This window comes from Hemicordylus capensis, chromosome 3 (genome assembly GCF_027244095.1).
Source record: "Hemicordylus capensis ecotype Gifberg chromosome 3, rHemCap1.1.pri, whole genome shotgun sequence".
Taxonomy (NCBI): domain Eukaryota; kingdom Metazoa; phylum Chordata; class Lepidosauria; order Squamata; family Cordylidae; genus Hemicordylus; species Hemicordylus capensis.
Window position 1 is genome coordinate 236,536,297 of NC_069659.1, and position 24,017 is coordinate 236,560,313.

Genomic DNA, 24,017 nt, shown 5'->3' on the forward strand with positions numbered 1-24,017 from the left:
AGCTGTGGTTTGCTCTTGCCCTCCAGACCAGAACTGGAAACCACATTTAAGTCATGGTTTACAATTCCGGTTAGGAAGACCTGTTCAGATTGGCATACTATGATTTGCGCTCAACAGGAAACAAGTAAATCGGAGGGCAGGAGGGAGCATGTGAGCCCAAGGCTCGTTCAGTAATGCCAAACCATGGTGAACTGGTTCTGTGCGACACAAGGCAGTTTGTGACAGACAGTGTATCAGAATAATTCTTGGGTGCTCCAAGTAAGAGGCCTGGCTAACTGCAAGACTGCATTAAAAACCAGACAGTAAACAAGAAAAGGAAGTATGGGAGTGCCTTGCCTACAGGAACTCCATGAGTGGAACCCAATGAGTTTCACATACCGGAAGAGGAACACCAATTTTCTTTTATAGCCATAACCAAGCACCTACAATTGTAAGGCAGGATCACAACTCTTATTAGTCATAACCTGGATGCACGATAGCATCAATGGAACACTACTTACTTTAACATGCAGAATTAATGATGCAATCTCATAATTTCCTTGAATGCCAATGAAATTGCACCGAAGAGCCTTGTTTACATACGTACACAATTATCAATGTTATAGCAACACTATAGACAACTATACCCAAGCTTTTCCGACCAAAATCCAGAGGCAGTCTGGAAACTTCCTTTACCTATTCAAAAAACATCCAGCTCTTCACAATATAACATTGTTTCCCTAGGATAACACATATCAACAGTACCAAACAGTGGGCTTGCTGTAACAGTACAAGGCGTCATGATGGGTAAGCTCTCCCCTACTCAATTGGCATTGGATCTGAAATTATCCAATTTATTTTCACCAAAATTTGGGTGGGTGGCTGGGGGCGGGGGGCGGGGCGGGGCGGGGAGAGAAATCAGCTAATTTTTCTGAGTCAATTCAAGACTGGGAAAATGCCAGAAACCTTTTCCCATCCCACTCTCACTAGCTGCTACGGCCACTCCCACCTGCCGTTATTAGGGACAGGTAAGAAAAGTGGGAGGAGGCAATAGTAAACCCCTCCTGTATTCTACCAAAGTAAACCACAGGGCTCTGTGGGCACCAGGAGTCGAAATCGACTTGACAGCACACTTTACCTTTAAGTAAAGTGAAGAGTGGATGCATAGGCCAAGATCCTACATACTTCTCTGAGCAGAGAAGAATTCAGGGCACTTGATTTCCCCTCTCCTTTGAGGTGTGGTTTTTTCAACACATACCCCTCAACAAATCTGGAAGCTCAAGCTCGGAGAGTTTTGCTGGCATCTCTATCAAAAACTATGTGGGTATAAAGGATAACAAATCCTAGCTAACACAGAGATTTTAAAGCACTTCACTCAGACTATGGCAATTCCTTACTGGAAAAACAAATTATGCAGATAGAGGAGGGGCCACAGCTCAGTAGATGAGGGCATGTTCCACTGTTCCCTCAAAGGCGTGTGTGTGCTCACAAGTTTTCTGATGTCCGCTCAGTTAATTTTAGAGCCCGCTCAGGTTGAATTAGGAAGGCCCCACTCTGAATGCATGTGCGCACAAAGTGCCTTGATAATGCTGCCCAGAACAAAACTCATTCCGCACAGAGATGAAAAAAATTAGAGGGACCACTGGCCTGTTCTACATGCAGAAGACTGCAGATTCAATCTGTGGCACCACTACCAAGTTTAAAATCATGTTCAAACTACTTGAGCTAAGCAAGACCCTTGGTCCATCTGCCTGAAGAGACAGTACTTAGATAAGATGAACCAGGATTTTCAAATTAGTGTATGGCAACTTACCAAAATGACCAGACATAGCAAAATATTTGACTTGACAAAAACAGAATGGAGGAACAGCATTGCAATGAATGGTTTAATTGTAGAAGAGGGAGGTATACAACTGTCTAGTATCATGTTGTTTAGAGATGAGCATGAATCGATTTTTTAATTCAATTTTTGCCCAAATCAAATCACCCCTGATTTGTTTTGTGTCCAAATTTGTCCCCCCCCGAATCACCCCAGATTCAATTTTGATTTGAATTGATTTAATTCAGATCGATTTGGACCACTTATAAAGGCCCTATGGGGCACCAAATCTGGGTGGTGGGTAGGTACCTATGGGTGCCACCTACCACACAAATTTCAAGGTAGTGGGACACTTGGTTGATTTTAAATGATTTTTTAAACTGATTTTGCATATTTCCACCATAGGAAATAAAGGGGATTTGAAGTTGCCCTATCCTAACCCTAACATGGATCCCCAGCAAGGGCGGAGCCGCCACTGGGCGAACAGGTTCAAAGAACCCAGACAGCCACCAATCAGGGGCCGTGCCTCGCGGCCCTGACACACCCCCAGTGTCTGATGCCAGCCCCCATTCAGGAGTTAAACAGCCACTGCATTTGCAGTGTGGCCAGGAGCAGCTCTTCTCTGCCTTTAAGGAGCTGCTCCTAGCCGCACTGCGAACGCAGCGGCAGCCCCAACCAGGTGCGGCTCGTGAACGTGCCTCCGGGGGGCGGGGCGGCAGACGGCTTCTTTAAGGTAAACAGAGCCGGTGCTCCATGCCGCCCAGCAGCCCCTGCGGCGGGGAATCGCCTCAGCCACTCACCTGGCCGCTGGCGGGGGCTCGCCTCCACGGGAGCCAGGTGAGTGGCGGAGGCGATTCCCCACCACGGGGGCTGCTGGGTGGCACGGAGCACCTGCTCCATTTACCTTAAAGAAACCGCCTACTGCCCCCCCGGAGGCGCATTCACGAGCCGCGCCTGGCCCCAACCTAGTTCCCGAACAGGGCCGCGCAGCCCCGTTCGGGATTTGGATGTCCAATGCTGCAATCGAAGTGGATGGGGGTGAGGAATTAGTGGCATCCCATGTGCCACTACCCCCCCCCCACCAACCTGCAAGCTACTGGATACTCCTTTGTATCCTCTTCCTCCTCTTCCTCCTCATCAATAAATGGAAAATGTATTGATGAGGAGAAAGAGGAAATACACAAGCCCATAGTACACCTAGCAATCTCCTAGCCATGATTAACTCCTAATCTCCTAGCCATGGTCACAACACTGCTCAAACTATAATCTAAGCCATGGTTTACATGACTGAAAACAAGCAACAGTGAGTCTTGAGTTTGTGCATTTCCCCCTCTTCTCCGTAAACAAGAGGCGAATGAGAACTTCCACCTTCAGTTTTGACTACACCACAGTTTCCAGTTATATAAGAACTCAAGAAACTGTGGCTTATTCTAAAATGCAAAAGTAATGTATATCACAATGTACTGTAAATGTTTCCTATATTATTCTGGATGAATGCAATGGACTGCACAAGGCCAGTAGTATAAGCCACCAGACAACACTATTAAATTCAGCAGGTAGTGTTGTACTGTTTAACTGCTGCTGTACTGCTCGTTATGGATTTATTTCAGCAGAACAGAAGCTATGTGCCAATACCCAGTGTAAGATTCGATGTAAATCTTGTTTGTTTGTTTGATTTTTATACTGCCCTTCCAAAATGGCTCAGGGCGGTTTACAATTAAAACAAACCATTAAAACAGTAAAGAGCTAAAACAAAAATTAAAAACAATATAACAACAATTAACGATTTAAAAACATTTTAAAACAACAATTAAACAATTGCAATAATTAAAAACCCTAAAACCGGGTTAACCCTGGAAAGCCAGGCCAAACAAATACGTTTTAAGGACTCTCCTGAAGGCTAATAAGAGAATTCAAATTACGGATTTCTGCAGAAAGCACATTCCACAGCCCTGGAGCAGCTATAGAGAAGGCCTGCCTCTGAGTCACCACCAGACCAGCTGGTGATAACTGGAGACAAACCTCCTCAGATGACCTTAATGTGCCATGGGGGTCGTGCAGAAGAAGGCGCTCTCTGAGGTAACTCGGGCCTAAGCCATTATGGTTATGCTTGTGCCACAAGAAAAGATAAGCATTATGAAAGTTGCAATAACAGCAATATAAGCGTTTTACTTGGAAAACGTCTGCAACATCAGCTCTGCAGTGACACAAGAAAGCCACCAAAGAACAAATTAGCCAGGTTCCAGTAGGCTATATGCAGATGTTAAAAGCTATGCAACCAAGATAAATGCCAGCCATCTGCACAATGGTCAGAATGCACAAATATTGGCTGCAAATGCTGAGACTGGTTACAAGTACTCAAGATTCACTGAAATAAATGCACCTTATGCATGTACAACTGCTTGATTGCAGCAATTGCATAAGCTCTGATCAATCTGGAGTGATTTTCTAGTGAGCCTTTCAGCCATTCTATTTCTAGCATCCCTAGGCAGCCGGGGAAAGTATAATATTATTTTTAATAAGTAAAATAAAACAAATAAAAAAGAAGGCATTTTCCACAAGGGCTTCAAAAGGACACCATGCCACAAGACCCACAGGAGAATTTCTGCAATCATCTAGAGCTTATACAATAAGCATCTTTTATTACAGGTCATAGAGCAATAAGCCAACACTGAACTTACTATGCACCTAAAAAACAGCCAGTGGAAATGTGGAGGAGTTACCCTCCTCTGAATGCTAAAACACAGTCACACATGAGAAGAGAGAAAAGGAATTTAATTTAAAATTTTAATTAATTTTCACTAATTTAAAAATGTGAGCACATTTTCAGTTTTGATCCACAAATACATTTTTAAACTAGCATCATGTCTCTGGGCATGACAAATTGTCCATTAAATTGTGTGCATGTAGCTTATCATCATCATTTCAGCTCCCTGCTAGAATTTACCATGATACAACAGTCTAGAAGTTAAGTTCAGAGTTATCCACCAGAGGGTGCCCGTGCTGCTCTATAAAACTCAAGAGACAAAATTAAAAGTGACATTTAAGAACTAAGGAGTTCAAAGAAAATTCATCTGTAGCTAATACATGGGCATGAAAATTTTCATCTTGGAATTACTTGCAGCACCTTCTCACTTCAGGCGAAGAAACTGGCATTGCACAATTACCACACCTCAAAGCAAACCTCATCCTAATAATAAAACACCAATTATGCGAGTGACTTCTGAATGAGTCACTAAAACATGCAAACCCATAAATATTCCAACACACATAATGGAATTCCTCTGGTATGGGCTAAGCAATACCGATCCTTCGAGTCAGCTGCTTCAAAATGATTCCACCACATAATGGAAGGATTTCTGATTTCCTATGTAACCTACTAATATTGTCTATTCGTTTGTAATGGACGTTTAGAAATCCCCTGAAGCTACTCAACAGAAATAAGAGGAGCTAGGTCGCCAGCAAGCGATACGTTAGACTTTCAGGGTGCCCTTCAAAGCTCTTCGATCCAGGGAAAGCCTGCACAGCAAAGCTTGAAGCAAAGGATGTATTTTGAAGCAGATTTTGTGTGCTCTTGCTATTTATTTGGGGAAAGGGGACAGATTTGAACATTAATTCAAGATGCATCCACAGGAACCTGGGTGAAAGCTCCAGGTTGCCTGCTCAAAGCAAGGCTAGAGGAACAAGCATGTTACAACTTTGCAGGTGCAAAACAGAATTACAAAGACAGGGGACAGCCCACTGCATCTGGAAGATACCAACCTTGCTTCAGGACTTCTGCTTCTGGAGGGAGAAGGGAATACAAAGATCCTCTTCATATAACTGAAGATCATTTTACACATCAGTCTTTGAAATGTTGATAAACCAGTCTTGAAAGGAGCCTGGCCACTTGTGACAAGGAAGAACCACTTCCAGGCAGTAGAAGGTTTAAATGAAGTGGACAAAAGGTTGATCTTTTTGATCTCTCATTACCCATGTTCCTAGATTACTTCTATTGTTCTTGTGAAACCCTAAGAGGAGGGGAAAAGCAAACCTGCAGAGAGTTGCTCTCAGATATTTCACTGTGAAATCTCCATGAAATCCATTTCGGTAACTGATCACAACTCCCATTTCAGCCAACTGGAATATGAAAAGCTTTCCCTCTTGAATGGTTGAAGCACAGCAAGACTAGAATGGCTTGATGTTGTGTTGTCAGCAGTACGGAGCATGGCTCCCTATTTGTTCCTTTGCCATTCCTCATCTGTCACATGGCATTTTTTCCTTGCTTGCATTTCCCACTTAACTACTTTTCCAAGTGACCCCCTACAATGCCAGAGCTCTTTCAAGAATACCTTGTTAAGCCACAGCAGCATAAGGATTTGTCATTTTTGCTGGTATGTAAAATATCTGAGAGACTGGCACTGCACAGAAAACCAAGCATAACCCCCCTGTGCTGCCAAGTTAGCATATCTACTAATGACCAATCATATTATTAAGGTAAAGTTGTGCCGTCGAGTCAGTGTCGACTCCTGGTGACCACAGAGCCATGTGGTTGTCTTTGGTAGAATACAGGAGGGGTTTACCATTGCCATCTCCCGTGCAGAATGAGATGAGCATCTGCCTCTATCACTGCTGCCCGATATAGTCTGGGAAACATACCAGTGGGGATTCGAAGCAGCAATCTTTTGCTCCCTAGGAAAGTTACTTCCCCGCTGCACCATTAGGTGGCTTTTTATCATATTACTACAAGAGTCCAAATGGTTTAACTTCAAAGATTTGAAACCCTCACCTTTAACTCAATTAAGAGAGCAAGAATATCACAGTTGTCAAGACCATGCTCTGGGCAGGGAAGCTTCCTGGTTTAAACTTCACCTCAGTCATGTGCTCACTGGGTGACATTAGGCAGGCCATAACTCTCAGGCTCAACCACAACTTTAGCCAGGGATATTAATTCTGGCCTACCTAGATATTATGAAGAGATTAGGGAGAGTTCAAATATTTTTATACAAGGCACACAGCTAAGAACTACTGAACTACTGAACTGGACTATTCAAGAACTACTGAAGACACACTTAATTTTTTCCTTAAAATTTCACTATTGACATTGTTAAACATTACAAGAGTGACACATTATTATTATTATTATTATTATTATTAAATAGTAATAATAATTATTATTTAATTATTAATAATAATAATTATTATTATTACTACTACTACATTTATATCCCGCTCTTCCTCCAAGGAGCCCAGAGCGGTGTACTACATACTTGAGTTTCTCAGTTTCTCATTCTCAGTTGCAGCCTCTCATATTTTGCCAGATGCAGTTTACACACTAATCTCAAATTAATCGTTTAGGACAGTTATCCAGCCAACTGGACAAGCATTCCAACACAGCTGATTGAAATAGGCACTGTGACACTGTTTCTGCTGTCACAAGAGCCAGGCACTCAAAAGTTTATTCACACGCTTATGTTCATTTTCAATGTTAAACACAGAAAATGCCTGTGCAATTCAAGATAATCCCTAATGTGAATGCAATTGCAGATTCAGATTAACAAGCAATAAAAGATCCCACCGAAAAATAAAATGCATGTAGCACATTCCAGTGTAGTTAAAAGAAGTGTGGTTTTTCCCCTTTAATAAGCTATTAGAATTGCTGTAGAAAAACTTACAAATCTAATTCATCTTCAGGCTCAAAGGGAGGGGCCCCCTGCAGCTGACAAGGATTAAGATAATGGGGCTTCTCATTGAACTCTTGATTAAGTGCCACAACTCCAGAAATAGACTATTCAAGGTTAACCAGAATATTGGAAGCCACGCACTCCTTATTAGTGTCACATATCATCCCAGGCAGCATGCTCTGTGCAATTCAAGAGAAGCTCTTTGGAAAAGAGAGATCCAGCTTCCTACCCCTCAGGAGGCTGCAGCTTTGCAGCACAGCACGAATTCATATAGCAATGAAAGTATATTTGCTCAACTAATTGAGAGAAAACAAGCATTAATGTTATATCATCTCTGCAGTGGTGAACTTTCCTGATAGAATATTTATACAAAGACTCACTCTGAATTAGCTACTGTTCCCAATTAGAAGGATCCCCCACTAGAAGAGTACATAACCTTGAGATGCTTCAACTCAACATTTGAGTGAGTAAACAAATACTTAGGAACTCCGTTTTTATTCTAGTACTTTTGAGGTGCATTTGCACCAGTGTTCTATCATGACTAACTAGGAATACCCTCTTAATTTTATCATCCATGTGCCAAGTTAGGACCACAAGGGAACCCAGAGAGCTTTTTTTTTTTTTTTTTTGCTACTCAACTGTGAAATTCCCTTCCCTCTGAGACATGCCAAGATCTATGTTAGTGAGTGTTCCAGAAAGGGTGAAAGATGTTTTTCTTGGAATTGGCTTGTGTGATCAGAGTAAGACAAGGGTTTACATGATTGTAATTAAAGTTTATGGCCAGCAGCTATTTTTCACAAAGACACTTCAAAAAGTAGGGGAATAGCAGAATAACACTTCGCTCTCCATTCCCAATGAAGTATCTGCCTTCAAGTTTGGTTGCCAGAGATGCCATATTCTCCAAACCTCTTTTTATGTCCAATGATGACAACTGGGGGACTAGTCAATATTTCTAAAGGGGTATATTTGGTCCAGATGGCCTCCAGTTGCTGACTCCTATTATAAGTATATTGATGTCCACTCAAACTTCAGAAGCCAGCTATCTTCAAGTAAAGCAAATAGAATTATATGAGCTCAATCTCTATACAGAGCTTCACTGCCAGACAGACCCAACATGGAGTATCAAGGGTTACAAAATATGTGATTTGATGGACAGAATATTGTTAAAACCATTCAAGTATATTTGACTGGATTTTCCTTAGACCTGCCCTTTTCACATTCAACGCTAGAAATCTGGCAGTGATCACAAGATTAGCACTACTATATGTAACTATTCATCACCGATAACAATCACAGCCAGACTGGATATGGGATAGGCCTCCTGTCCTGTGCCTTCTTTCTCCCAGAAAGGAGAAGTCTAACAAGTGTTACTTTTTATTTAAATGTGTTGCAGTGGTGGGAGATGCTTCATCTGTCAGAGTTCTCTCTACTGTGCAACTAATAAATGGACAGATGGCCTTTTGCACATGCAATCTGACAGATGATGGATGACCAGTCATTACCTCTTTAAAAAAACCACTTTGTTTTATATTTTCTAAATTCTGTAAGAACTTCAAAATGTTTGAACTATATAGTCTATTTACATCCTCATAACACAAGGTAAAACTAGCTTGGAAGATGGCAGTAGAGCAGGCCTGCACAACTTAGTGCCCTTCCCCAGCTGTTTCTGGACTACAACTCCCATAATCTCCAGCCACAGTGGCCAATAGTCAACGATTATGGGAGGTGTAAGCAAACATCTGCAGGAGGGCTGAAATTGAGTGGCCCTGTAGTAGAAAAACACTGTGGAGCCCAGCTACTCAATAGCTTCTCTTCCAACTCCAAAAGAACTACAAGAGTGCCAACCCTACAGTACAATCAGGAACAACAGGTTGCTTACCTGTAACTTTAGTTCTTCTAGTGCAGGGTTTCTTAACCTTGGGCCCCCAGATGTTGTTGGACTACAACTCCCAGAAGTGCCAGACATGGCCTTTGTGGCTGGAAATTCTGGGAGTTGTAGTCCAACAACATCTGGGGGCCCAAGGTTAAGAAACCCTGTTCTAGTGGTAATCTGTTCTTTTACAACTATGGGAGTCACGCATGCATTGCAATCTTCATCTCCAGCTTTAGGTGGGACCCCCACGCCCAATATGTGGCTACGCATCTCCTCATCCCCTGAGTCACCAAGTCCACCTTCAGAAAACCCCAGCGGGGAGGATGTGTGAGTGTGTAAAAGAACAGATGACCACTAGAAGAACCTAAGTTACAGGTAAGCAACCTTCCAGATGGTCTCTGTCTCTTATACCTATGAGTGTTGCAAGCTGTAATAGTTGGTGATGGGTCCAGTTGAAGATACGCTGGAAAACAGCTCTTCCAAATGCCATGTCCTTATGTGCTCTGGCATCAATGGCATAATGCTGTATGAAGGAGTGTGGTGATGCCCATGTGGCAACCTGACAGATCGTCTCAAGCGGTATCGACTTCTCAAAAGCCAAAGAAGTCATAGTGCAGTGGGCATTAATGGTAGGTGGTAACGCCTTACGTGCTAACTTACAACACAGGTCAACAACAGAAACTATCCACCTAGACAAAGACTGTGCCGATACCTGTGGGCCACATCTAGGCCCTTCATAAGATACAAACAGAGAGTTTGACTGTCTCCATTCTGTCAACCTCGGGAAGGCTAGAGACCTGTTAACATCCAACCGGGTTCCGCTGGGGAAGACAGGTTTTGAAAGAAAGCCGGTAAGTTAATAGGCTGAGAATGGTGAAAGGTGGAGACCACCTTAAGCAGGAACCGTACATCAGGCCTTAAAACCATCTTGTCTGCATGAAAATGAAGGTAAGGAACATCTATCCCTACAGCACAAAGCTCATTCACCCTGCGAGTCAAGGTAATGGCCACCAAAAATGCCATTTTCCAGGTAAGTAGTCTAGGTAAGTAGTCTAGGTTCCATGGTAGCCAATCAAATGGTGGAGTCAATAGGCACGCAAGGACTAAAGAGAGGTCCCATGAAGTTGCCATAACTGGATCATCAGGTAGAATATGAGAGAGACCTTTAAGAAAAGGCTTTATTGTGGGATTGTGAAACCATGATGTGCCATACTGTGGAGAGTGTGCAACTTTCGCTGCCAGGTGAACTTTAAGTGAGGATAACTTTAAACCGGAACGTTTCAAATGCAAAAGGTAATAACATACTTGATGAACTTGTAATGATAAAACATCAAAACCCAGTTTAGTCGCAAACATAAGAAAACATGCCCACTTATGGGCATATGACTTTTTTGTTGCAGGTTTACATGCCACCAGCAGCACCTCTTTGAATTCTACAGAGAAGCTGGCGAGATCCTCCATACAGTCAGATACAAGGACCTCACATCCAGATGAAGCACCTGTCCTGCAGCCTGCGAGAAGATATAAGGATAGGTCTATGTACTCTGATGCCATCTTGCTCAGAAGTGGAAACCATGGCCATCATGGGGCTATGAGAATGCAGCGTACACTCTCTGATTTCCAGGAGTACTTTCAGGATAAGTAGAATGGGAGGGAAGAGGTAGGTGTAGTGACCCCTCCAAGGAAGGGTGAACACATCCCCTAGAGACATGTTCCCTTTCCCTGTTCTTGAGCAGTAGCGGGCACAATGAGCATTCTCTTATGATGAGAAAGTGTCCAGAGAGTGTATGCCCCAATGATCAAAAATGTTCAGGAGAGTGACATGGTTTAGCATCCAGTCATGGGAGACAGTACGTGCCCTGCTCAGGCTGTCTGCCTGTCGGTTCTCTGTACCTTGAATATGGATAGCATAAGGCATCACTTTGTGTGTGATACATCAATGCCATACAGCTCTATGGCTAAAGTCAGGAGGGCCCTGGAGCCTGTACTGCCTTGGTGATTCGCATATGCTTTGGCCATGGTGTTGTCGGTCTATACAGTAACATGCCAGTTGCATATGAGAGGGAGGAATCCCTTAAGAGCATGAAATATCACCAACAGTTATAAGTAACTGATGTGCCTGGTGCACTCTTTGGGAGTCCAGAGGCTGCTCAGATGAAATTGGCCTGTGAGCACTCCCCATCCGGTTTTGAAGTGTCTGTCATTATGGCCATCTTCAATAGGGGTGGGTGGAAGGGTGCGCCAAAGGTGAGGTGGTCTGGGTTGGCCCACCAAGGGTGCTGCTGGAAGAGCTTTCTTGGGGAGGCACCGCATCTCTCCGGGGCTGGCAGTGGGAGGCAGATGGAGAGGAGGACGGCAGCCTCCGCCGGGAAGGAGTGAGTGAGCTAAGCCCTCCAGGTGTCCCGCCGCCGCCTGGCTTTGAGTGGCTTAGCTCAGCCCTGTCTCCACCCCCTGGAGGCGGTGGCTGGCTTTGGTCTGGCGCAGGAGAAGGAGCAGGGGAGAGAAAGGCGGGGGACGCGCGGGGGACGCAGAGGGAACAAGGCTGTCCACACAGCCGAAAGCGGGGTGTGCGTGCGCTGAATTGCGGACATACTCTGAAGTGTGAAATTAGATGCTTTCTGAATGCCGAAGAGGACTGAAGGCATCCAAGTACAGTCGCTGCAACTATGTTACCACACATAGGTAGTTGCAACCATATGACCTAGGAGGTGCTGGATAGTCTTGACTAGGGATGTTCTCTGACCGGTCCAGAGGCCATTCTACAGGCCTCCGGACTGGTCCGGATACGGGGCGGTTCAGTTCGGCAGGAGTGGGGTGGGGGGTTCCGTTAAGGGCGGGGGGGGGCTTTACTTACCCCTCCCGCATTTTCCCAACTCCGGCGGGCGCCGTATTTACTTGAGAAATCGGGCAGCAGGATACCTCCCTGCCGCCCGCTTCAATCCCCGCTTGGTTCCTTTCTATGTTAAAAATCGGGCGGCAGAATACCTCCCTGCCGCCTGCTTCAATCCCCATTGGCCGTCCGCTTCAAGCCCCCTGCAAGCCCCCTGCTGCCCCCTTCAAGCCCGTTTCTTCCTTAGAAATCGGGCGGCAGGATACCTCCCTGCCTCCCCTTTCCCTGCTTGGCAAAAGCAGGGAAAGGGGCGGCAGGGAGGTATCCTGCCGCCCGATTTCTAAGGAAGAAACGGGCTTGAAGGGGGCGGCAGGGGGCTTGAAGGGGGCAGCCAAGTGGGGACTGAAGCGGGCGGCAGGGAGGTATCCTGCTGCCCAATTTCTCATGTAAATACGGCGCCCGCCGGAGTTGGGAAAATGCGGGAGGGGTAAGTAAAGCCCCCCCACCCCAGTGCCGGACCGCAGCTCCGCAGGTCCATGCAGACCCCTAGTCTTGACCTTCTGTGCTCCTCCATGGACTACATGGTCTGCCAACATATCATTGTATGAATGTGGGCGTCGGCTAAGAAAACATGCCACAAGCGGGTATCGAAGACAAGGCCTATAAACTAGATGCATCTTGTAGGGGTCACATGGGATTTCCCGTAGTTGACCTGAAGTCCCAGAGACAATAGAGTGTTATGGTGATCCGAGTGTTGATGGAAGATCCTCAATCCTAGTGCAGCCCTCATAGGCAAGACTGGAGTACCTGAGCCACGCATGCCTTCTCAGAGCCATGGAGGTAGCCATGACTTTGGCGGTGCATTCCACCGAGTGCTGAACAGAATACAGTTCTTGCTTTGCCAGCTGGGCAGCTTCCTTCAATAAAACCTTGGCCAGGTCTTTCTTATCTTGTGGTAACAAACCAAGGAAGCCACTTCCTAATGAAATTAGTTTCCCCTTCTCTGAATGTTTTTAAGAAGGACCTAAAAAATACCTGTTTAATCAGGTTTTTAGTTTATAGTTTTAAAGCTTTGGTAGTTTTAAGTATGTTAATTTTTTTAATGGTTTTTTATTGTGAACCACCCAGGGACCTTTTTGTATGGGGCAGTATATAAACATACTAAATACATACATAATAAATAATAATAAATAAGGAATGGAGCAAACTTCTCCCATAAAAAATGATTGTAATGGGTGTTGTAGGCTTGATAATTTGCAATCTTGAGGTGTAGGGCAGCTGCTGAATAGAGATGCCTCAAAAAAATTTAGTTTGCGCCCTTCCCTGTCCCCAGGGCTAGCGATAGAGTCCTCTAACCCTAACCCTCTGGCCTTGGTTAGGGCAGCCTCTACCACAATGGAATTGGGAGTAGGATGTCATGGTGGGAATGCCACAATTTCCTCATTCATTTGGACCCTGTAGAAGTTCTCAAGCTTGGGTTAAGTTAACATTGAAAACTTTTTTCAATAACTTTTAGCAATAGCAATAGCACTTACATTTATATACCGCTCTATAGCCAAAGCTCTCTAAGCGGTTTACGATGATTTAGCATATTGCCCCCAACATTCTGGGTACATTGGGGACATTAACAATGTCTAACAGTGCCATGCTTAAAGGCAGATATGCTGGTATCCTTGCATCAGCATCAATTAAGCCAAAAAGGGGGCCCACTTCCCCTTTCTGGTGTTGGTCTAAGCTAACTCCCAGGACCACTGCCATCCTTGATACATAGTCTGAGTAAAGTTTCCAATTATCTGATAGGGATATGGGCTCAGGGTCAGCAACCAGGTCATGTGGTGAAGACCACAATGATGTTGACTCAGACCCTGCAAGAGTGCTTGTCTTCATCCTCTGATCCTTCCCCTTCTCTCAAACCCGAGGAAACAGGGTCGACTGGTTCCGGATCAGAAGGTTTCAGTGTAGCAGGCTTCACAGGCATTAAAACCAGCTGTGGATTCACGGTCGACGAAGAAGATCCAAGCACAGAATAAGAGGTCTTCTCCTGTTGCTTAGAAGGAGCCACATAGCGTTTCTGGCCAACTTGTCCATGTGACGGTGCATTAGAAGTCCTGCGGTTTGGGGATCGAGATCGGTCCCGGATCATGATCTCAAGGGACTGCAGTGGAAATTCACATAGCGATCCATTGGACCCCAGTCATACCATTCTCGGTATCGAGCTTCCTCTCAGTATCAACAAGAATACGAACAGTGAAATCCTTCATCTTGTCTATAGGGGTTAAAAGTCTGTCCTCTTGGCTCCAGGCACAATGAAAGGTTCTCCTGCGATCGTCAAAGTAATGGGAATCTTGTGGGCACCTGACAGTATAGCGTTCTCCATAGTATCAACCATAGCTGTCCCAGTATTTAGCATGGTGCTGGTACACCAAAGGGTTTTGGTCCATATTGTCTGTGCTTTGATCCCGAGGTGTACGGATCTCAGGCAGTATAGGGTGCTCTGGCCGCATTGGAACAGGGGAGCATCTTTTCTTCCTCAGAGAGGAAGTACGATCCCAATCATCTGGAGCCTAATTGCTGTGTCCAACAGGGGATATTCTGGTTTGGCATCTAGATCTCGTTCAGGAGAATGTAGCCCTGTCAGTTGGTACTCTGGGGAAGCGTCCACTGGAATCACATCTGGGACTGAGTCATCTGAATCATTCGGTACTGGCGCCTTGGAGGGATCCAGCATCGGTGTCTATGTCATAGAAAAAGAAGGTTGCAGAGCTGGTAGAGATTCAGCCACTGGTGTAATTTTCTTCTTTTTTGGGGTTCCCTTTTCAGTTTTTGTCCCCAAAGTTTGCTTATACTTGGGGATACGACGTAGGTTCTGTCCCACTGGCAAGGGCAAATACTGTTTTTAAAGTGCCTTTTCCTTTGTCTTTTTCAGAAGCACCACCGCAGAGGACTTAAAAGCATTAGTTGGTGCCGAGGTTTTGGGAACTGAAACTTTCGATCTCGACACCAATGGAGTAGGGGTGGTCAGAAGTGATGATGCTGGTGTCACTGGAGTAGCCGGGTTAATTGGCACCAATGCCTTAGTTACTGAAGCTGTTGCTACTGATGGCGTTTTAGGCGACTGAGGAGTCACCAAGGCAGCGTCCAGCTCCACGGCAGGGACTTTTTTGCCAGGCACCTTTAGATGACAATTCTTCAGAGGAGCAAAATGCTTGTTCCCATAATGCAGAATGAAGCCAGGAAGCCCTGTTTTTTCTTGCCTACTTCATGAACCTTTGGCAATGGGAGCAGACCTCAACTACATGTGACTCCCCAAAACCAAACACACACTTGCTGTGTGTATCCTTAGATGGTAACTTAGTCCTGCAACAAAACACTTTTTAAACATTGTTTTGCTTGACACAGAATGCGAGCAAGGACTAAGAGGCATCAGCGTCCCGTCCCATCCAGGAGCAGGAACCGAAAGATATCAAAACACCAAGATAAACATGAAATTACATGATTAAAGTAAAACGTAAAGGTTGAAAACGGGAAATAGCAGGAGGAGAGCAAATAGAGAGAGAAAAACTAAACTAAACCTCCGTATCTGCAGCTCTAACTAAGTCTATTGAAGCCTGGATGATGAAAGACGGAGGGGATGAGGAGAGGCGCAGCCATCTATATCGGCTGGGGGTGGGGTTACCACCAAAAGGAAGAGATGAAGCTTGGAATATTCCACTGTGTTCTCCGCACACATGCTAAGCTCATAGATGTAAAAGACACAGACCATGGAGAAGAAGAAAGATTTACTCAAACACTCTCAATTTACTGTCAACTGACTCAGCCTTCCATCCTTCCGAGGTCGGTAAAATGAGTACCCAGAATGTTGGGGGCAATATGCTAAATCACTGTAAACCGCTTAGAGAGCTCCGGCTATAAAGCGGTATATAAATGTAAGTGCTATTGCTATTGCTATAAACAAGTTTACTCATTATTAAAATAACCATCTGAAGTCATGCTTTAAAACCACTGCAGTAACAGCTGACAGCACCTACCTCTTCCACAGGAGCCCAGCACTTGCCGATACTGCTGTTGTCCCCACAAAAGCCACCATCATCAGCCTGCGCCGACCACGAATAGAATGGGCTGTTCCATAGTATCGTCTAGAAATGGCAGCTAAACTTGCCACAGCAGGGAAAAGACGAAAGCGCAACATCCTGGGAAGGAAAGCAAAGAGTATGAAGAGAAGGGCAGAGCAAAGACACATGATATTTTCATCACAGCTTGCCAACTAGGTGCTTTTAACCAGAAGAACTGCATCTTTCACCCTCTTTTAAATCGATCAATTAGCAGCAGACATCAAACATCCAGGGTACTACAGAAGATCAGCCAAAAGCAGATAAAGCTGCTGCTATAGTTCAGAGGCCAAAAAACCCTTTAGTGCTAGCTAGGTTTTACACAACAAAACCCAGAGAAGTAGAAGTCCAGGTTTGGGACCACCGCCGAAAGGGGTACTGGGGCAGATCCCCAGGAGAGGTCAATGTCAAGGCAGAGTCAGACTGCTGTCCAAGACATAAAGTCCACCTGAAGTATAGGAGCTGGAATGCAGGTACAGGGACTGACAATTTAATATGCACTACAGTAGATGCTGCTAGACTGGGGGTGGAGGGGGACAAGACAGATGATGACAGCTGGGGCAAGACTAGGAAGCCACAGCAAGCAGGATTCCAGTTGTTGCCCACACAGAGACTCAGGCCGAACTTGGCAGCATTAATAGGCCAAGCTGAGCAAATGGGCTGCCTGTGGGAGTGAAGCCACATTGGGATTTAGGAGAACAAGACTGCCCCTTCTTCCTCCACTCCACAACCTCAAGGAGCACCAGTACACAGAGTAGAAGGCTACTGGTTCTAATGCTGGCTGAGCCTGACAGTATGAAGCATGGCCTAAACTGCACAATTACTGGCTGCAACATCTACCATGAAGTCAAAAGCTTGACCCTGATCTGGTAGAAGACATTACTAGCTAGCACTTAAGTCATGACCCCATTATTACAATAGTGCTAGCAAGCACATTACAAAATAGGAAGTTCAATATTTCTGTCTCCCAGGATGGAAGGTTGGCTGTACTAAGGTTTTGTAGGCTCCTGAAGGTTGGAGGCTTAACAAGAATCACAAGAGGACTCCAGCATTTGTGACAGCTCAGTTTTTCAGGTTTCGAATACACTCCTTTCTTTTCCTTCTGTACATTATATGCTAACAGAGAAGAAAGACATTGGGCTAGTTTGGATGGCATTCTAATCAGCTGTTTGAAATACATGGGGAGATGATCACCCCACCAGTGCAATTATACACTGGTATTTAATTGCATGAAAAGGGGTTCTCATCTGAACTACCATCAACATGCTGTTTTAATATTATTTGAAGTTAGTATTTGAGCTGCACAACTGAAGGATGGTTCAGATGAACCACCCCTCTTGTTGCCAGACAGTCCCTCTGCCCCACTCTAGAAATCCTGGCTTCCAATAAAAGCAAAGCTGAATAAGGCATGGACAAGCACCTGGTGCCAGGAGGAAAGCAGATCTCTGTTTAAATCAAACAGCTGTGCCATGCAAATCCTGATGCTAAAGCTACCTAGTAAAAAGTGATGCATCCTCTCCTGAATTCCATGCATTCTTAATGAAGCCAGAGTTCCTGACAAAGCAAATGGTCTTAAAAATTAAAGACTACCCCTGAGAAGCAGGGAACACACATCCCAGAATGCAATCAAGGTCAAGTCCCAAATAAATTAGATTTGGCACAACAGAGCCCTTTTACTCTGCGCTCAATCTGAATATCAACTACCACACCTACACTTTCTCCAAGTCCAGTACCTGGAATTTCCTGCTTTGTATTTCTAAGATTTCCTACCTCTGGAACCTCGCAAATGAAAACCCCTATTAAAAGTATTTTTCTCTAGATACATGTGTTTCTGTGAGGCTTCAGTGAGACATTTATGTTGAAGTCTTTGTTGTGAGAGCCTGTGGCACACGTTACCTCTTCTTCTTAGAGGTCAGCCCAGCCCAGCACCTGCCTGTCTAGTCAAACCCTTTCAGCTAAGATGAACCACTGGACCAGGGGGTTCAGAACTGCTGAGCCAAGCTGAAATCACTATCTATGAGAATCCCTTGTGGGGGCCTTATATGAGGAGCCCTGCACTGAACTGCCCTGGAACTAAGAGTCCTCGGGCTCCTCTCTATGCAAACCTCCCATGGGCTAATCCATGCACTTGACTGCTTTAAGGCCCCCCTGGATTTCAGAGTGAAATCCTTATGCCACTGGGGCTAAGTCATTTTCTACATCGGCTCGCTGTGATCTAACCCCTGTGCCTAAAGAAACCTAGTGCTTCCCTTTGATAGTTCTGGACATGTAGAGTGCCATCAACCTTGGATTTAGGCCAAGTTGGCACCCTGCCACTTCTCCTTATCTGTCACTTGGGCAAAACCTTTGTGGCTGGGACCCCTAAATATTCCCCAGTGGAAGTCACCTCTTTTGGCATTGCACACAAAACAGCAGATTAAGGACAGATATCTTGATTCTCTTTTCTCTGTCCTTCTCTCCTGTCTCCCCCCACCCCCCTTCCACTCACATTCTAACAGCCATCAACAGCTGGGCTATTAGAGCCTTCCCTCTCTCAATCCTCCTCCGCCGCCGCCCATGTTATCTCTTCCTGGAAGTTGCCTTTGCTTCCTGCACAGCTGTGATTCTGCTAGGGTTGCCCATGACCACATTTTACATTGTACTTCTCCACTGTTGCAAATAAACTTTATCTCTTTGTTTCCAAAAGCCTGGTCTTTGAGTCTGCTCCTCCTCTGAGGTACCCTAATGTTATTTTGCCTCTGTCCAGACAGTGGTTTGTTATTCATGCTGCCAAATGCAGTTTCAAGCAAGTTCTCCCAAGATGGCCCAAAAGCATAGATACACATGTGTGTAGTATACACATGTGTGTGTGTGCGCACATGCAAGTGTGGTAAGACTTGCACCATGCAATTAGGCAGTAGCAGGACAGCATGCCTGGTGAGGAGTGATTGTGCCCAAACATCTCCTCCATGCATTTAAAAGGGTTAGTTGTAGTATTGTCCAAACTGCCTCAAAGAAACACAATGAGGCTATTCACACAAGCAAGCAAAACCAGGCTAAGGGAGCCCAGCCTGGTATTGCTCGCTCATGTGAACCACCAGGATAGCACCCAATCCAGGTAGCTACACGGCAGCAAACCTGCCTATGTAGCCTCCTCGTTAAGTGAGCATGCACTCCCTTAACCTCATTTAAATGATCATGTGTCTGCTGCAGCTACAGCGGGCACACTGGGGTGGGGGGCGTCCAGTAATGTGCACTTGTGAGGTACATTATTGGGGCTCCACTGGGTGGGGCAACGCACAACATCTCTTCCCTGCACCCACCCCCCAGAGCAGCTGGGCGTGCTGCAGAAGAGCCAGAGGGAAGCCGCTGCTCATCTGGGCGGGTGATCTACCCGCCCAGGGAAAGGTGAGTGGTCATCTGCAGGGCGGGTTGGGGAAACCCGCTATCCCCACAGACCTCCTTTCAGAGTTTCACACTGCTCGTGTGAAGAGCCTCAATGTAAATTAAGGCAATTAATTTTGCTTAAGATATAAAACTCAGGGAAGAAGCAGCAACCATTTTGCTTTGGAAGACCTCTCCTTCAGAGTCCAAGCCTAAAAACTTTGGCTGACATTCCATATTAGGATCCACCTGTAATTAAGATGTTCTACATCTTGAAGCTCTTCTTTTATAACCAACGAAATTTAGCTCATTGGCCAAATGACTTTGTAAAAGAAAGAGGAGAGTTGGCTACTGATCTAAGTGTTATTTAAAATGTGAAACCTTTAAAGTGGAAAATTTGTGTCCAAGTGCAAAGAACCATCTATGAGGAAGCTTTGTGGGAACTGCAAAATGGAAACATTTGAAATAATAATGACTACAATATGTAAGCACTTTTACTGTGAGATGTAATGTTGTCATATTTCAAAATACCCATACATGTTAGCCTTTTTAATCACAGAGTCAACATCTAATGTAAACACAGCATCCAGAAAGCCTCTACACAGAAACACGCAAAGGAATGTTACTGTTTTTTTGAATTGTCACTTTTTCTTACAGAAAAATAGTCACACTTTTAAGACAAAAATGTAATCACCATCACACCTTAGGCCCAGTATAGACAGGAGGTTTCTCAACTTCTTAACCATGGTTAAGAGATCACAAACACCTTGAAGCTGTTTACACGATCTGTGTGAAGAGCTTTGGGCGGGTTTGTGGGGAGAGTGGGTTAACTTCCCTGGGCCGCTGGATCGGCCACCCAGACGATTACTGGCTTCGTCACGGAGCTGGTGCGGAGTGGCGGGGTTTGGAAGCTTCCTAGCCCCTGGAAGACCCATAATGCACCACGTAAGAGTATGGTGCATTATGAGGAACCTCCTAACGCCGGTCAAGAGGCTGCACGTGTGTCAATGCCGCACGGCACCAACACAAATTCAATTAACCCAGTGTTTGACTGCCCTCGTGCCCAAAACCTAGGTTAAGCAGCAGGCTACTTTAGAGGGCTTGCTGCTATGCAGCCACTGGGAGCCAAGTTCTCACATGCACAGAAAACCGGGCTGGGCTTCCTTAGCCTGGTTTTCTGTGCACATGAGAATAGCCTCCCTGTGTTCTTACACTCCATTTTCAGTATTAACCATGATTATATTACCATCAGTAACTAAGTTAAAGCTAACCAAGATTAGCAAACCAATGTCTAAAGTTGGTTCCTACCTCTAAAAAAAGGTTTACAGCTAGCCACAGTTAGTGTTGACCTTGGTCCAGATGTAATGTTACACCATGGTTAATGCTAAAATGGGAAGAGAAGGGAGATTTGTGCAAGGGAGAAGAGGAAAGAGAATACACAAGCCCACAGGGCACCTCTGACTTCTTAATCATGGTTACAAGATAGGTGAACATAAATGAAACCTACATCTGGCCTTTGGGTCACTGTTTTGTTTTTGTTAACCAAAAATCCCAGCTTCACCTACAACCTATAGACAACTGCACAAAGCTCCATCAGTAAAAATCTCCAAATCAAAAATGAGAGGTTTTAGCCAGGGTGTTCCTTGCCTCTAAATATCAGTCAAAAGACTACTGTACATTTTCGACAGAACAACCAATATTTAAATAGACTGAATGTAGCAATCTGTCTGAAAACCCTGGAGGCTATTCTCACAAGCATCCTAACCTAGACTAGGGAAGCCCAGCCTGGGTTAGGGTGTGCATGTGAGCCACCGGGATCAGGCTGGATCCTGGCGGGGCAGCATTGCCTAGCCCCGCTCTTAAACCTGGCTCTAGGATAACATGTTCGCTGGGGCTATGTTCAGCCCCAGCAGACACAGAGACAGGCCCCTAGGGCACCCGATTCCTGGGGGAATCCCCCAATGCATTGTGCATATAGTGCACGCAGCACGGATCGTCTGGGAGCACGGTCCAAGCTCCCAGCAACAGGCAACTGCTCATCTGGGGTGGGGGAGGGTGAGTTTAACCAGACTTCTTGCCAGCCACCCCACCAGCCTGGTCGTGTGAACAACCACCTGGTATAAGTTAGACAAATAAACCATCAGAACATTACCTCTAGCCAGCCATCCAAAAAGAGTTTGTAATTACATCGAATGTTGCTAAATTCTCTGCTGCCGCCATAAATATATGTCACTGGATGGTTAATAAGGAGATTTCATTGTTTTAATTTTTATTAGGCTTGAGCCCAAAATGTTTCAGAGGCTATCTATTATAAAGGCCTCTGAAATGTTTCGGCTCGGGGTGGGGGGAGGTTGGCGTTTCGGCGCCGACGGGGATGGTACTTGAAGGGCGGGGGAGGGTGTACTTACCCCTCCTGCTGCATTTCCCCCACCGGCGCTCCGTTATTTTTAAGCCCCTCGGGGCGACAGCATTCCTCCCTGCCACCCTGTTTCCCTCATCAGCCGGAAGTGGCTGGAAGTAGTGACCGCGTGTGCGCCCATTGTGCACGTGCATGGCAGACGGACACACGCACACGCAACAGGCGCACACACGGTCGCTACTTCCGGCCACTTCCGGCCGATGAGGGAGATGGGGCGGCAGGGAAGAACGCTGCCGCCTCAAGGGGCTTAAAAATAACGGAGCACCGGCAGGGGAAATGCAGCGGGAGGGGTGAGTACATTCTCCCTCGCCCTTAAAGTACTACCCCCGCTGGCGCCAAATAACATTCGGGCACATCCCTAATTTTTATTACTACTATGTTTCCAATATTGTTAAAATTTTTAATTAATTTTAATTTTAACTCTTTTAATCATATATACTCTATTTACTGCTGTATAACTGTAATCTTTTTCTTTTGTTTTGGCTTGTGGCCCTAACATTAAAGAGAAAGTGACAGAAATAGGAAAAGGAATAATTACAATAAAGGCAAGAAGATTAGATAAATACTGGACTCCAGCATAGAAACTGAAAGGAAGGGGGAGTGAAAGTGAGTAGCGTGAGCATACCTGAGGCACTGAGAAAAGGAATAAAATTTTACAAGTTAAGCATGGGGAAAGGAAAGACACTGGCATAAGTAAACAAGCTACCAAGATAAGGGAAAGAGGGAGGTGAAAGCTGAGCTATGCAGCTGTTCACAGCTTTAAAGCTCCCCCACCCCCACCCCACACTAACACCTGGAACATTAGCCCTTTCCCCCATGCATCAAATGCCTCTCTCATTCTGTTCCCTCAAACCCCACAATTCTCCTAGCTTTCATGTTTGAAGAGGTGGAGAATATAACTAGTTCTTGGCTGAATGAAGCCTATGACAAATGAATTGGTTTTCCTAGCAGAAAACAACATTTTTTAATAAAAAGGCACCACTTTTTGTGCAGGTAGGGATATAAATTATTATATCTTAAGCAGCCAGTAAGCTTAGTCAGGAGCAGGCTATTTTTAAAAGCAGTTTTACGCACAAGAATTTATTCACATGCAGCATTTTTCCAAAGGCCTCTGTGTCTGTCCAATTTGCTCATTCTTCATCATAGGTCTGACAATACATTAGGCACTCTTGGCCTCTTTAGTACAGCTACTTGGCAGGCAGCTCTGCACTTTATAAGATTACTTCTTAAGACTTCCAATAATACCAAAACTCATATTGCCTTTCAAGTCAACCCTGGCAATCTATGTCAACACAAGCTTAAAAACACAAGACCATCACCAGCTCAGACAAAGGTTCCCAGGACATTTTAAAAAACACACACACACAAAAACCAAAACTGACAGTTGCAGACTCTACTTCTGAACTTTTGAAAATATGCCTGTAATATGTTTTTATGCATATACTCATTCCACCACGGAAAAAGCCCTCACAAGGGAACAAGACAGTCAATACTACTTACATTTGTCACAAATATAAATAGTATCTTGAGTATGTGAACCAGTGTGGGGCAGAATAACGCTACCAAAACCCATATCGCCTTTCAAGTCAACCCTGGCAATCTATGTCGACACAAGCATCACCAGCTCAGACAAAAGTTCCCAGGGCATCCCTACCTGCACAAAAAGTGGTGCCTTTTTATTTTAATTTTCCCCCACCAGGGTGTTTTTCACACAGTAGGCTTTACTGTGAGTTTACTGCAAGTTTGAAGTTGCCCCCAAAAACCGACTCCAAAAAATGGATTTTTAAAACCCTGGATATAAATCAGGCTACATGTTAACGCGCAATGAAAAACCCGAATTGTGTGTGATCAGTCGCAGAGACTTCGGGGTAAATCAGGCTATGTGAACGCACACCCTCCATTCCCGAGGAGATGCAAGCGAAAAGCCTTGTGTGAAAAAATTCCCACGACTAGCCATAGGTT

At 45.0% G+C, this 24,017-nt stretch overlaps 1 protein-coding gene across 6 annotated transcripts in view; it reads right to left on the reverse strand.

Annotated features, from left to right (window-relative positions):
* MICU1 (mitochondrial calcium uptake 1) overlaps positions 1-24,017 on the reverse strand; it is a 256,008-nt gene that overhangs the window by 156,355 nt on the left and 75,636 nt on the right. For all 6 annotated transcript variants that reach the window (XR_008318809.1, XM_053305650.1, XM_053305647.1 and 3 more), the window contains exon 2: positions 16,193-16,354. Coding sequence is in view for 5 of the 6 variants with exons in the window: in XM_053305650.1 (XP_053161625.1) it covers positions 16,193-16,354 (162 nt within the window). In the remaining variant the exon portion in view is untranslated. The remainder of the gene's footprint in view (positions 1-16,192; positions 16,355-24,017) is intronic.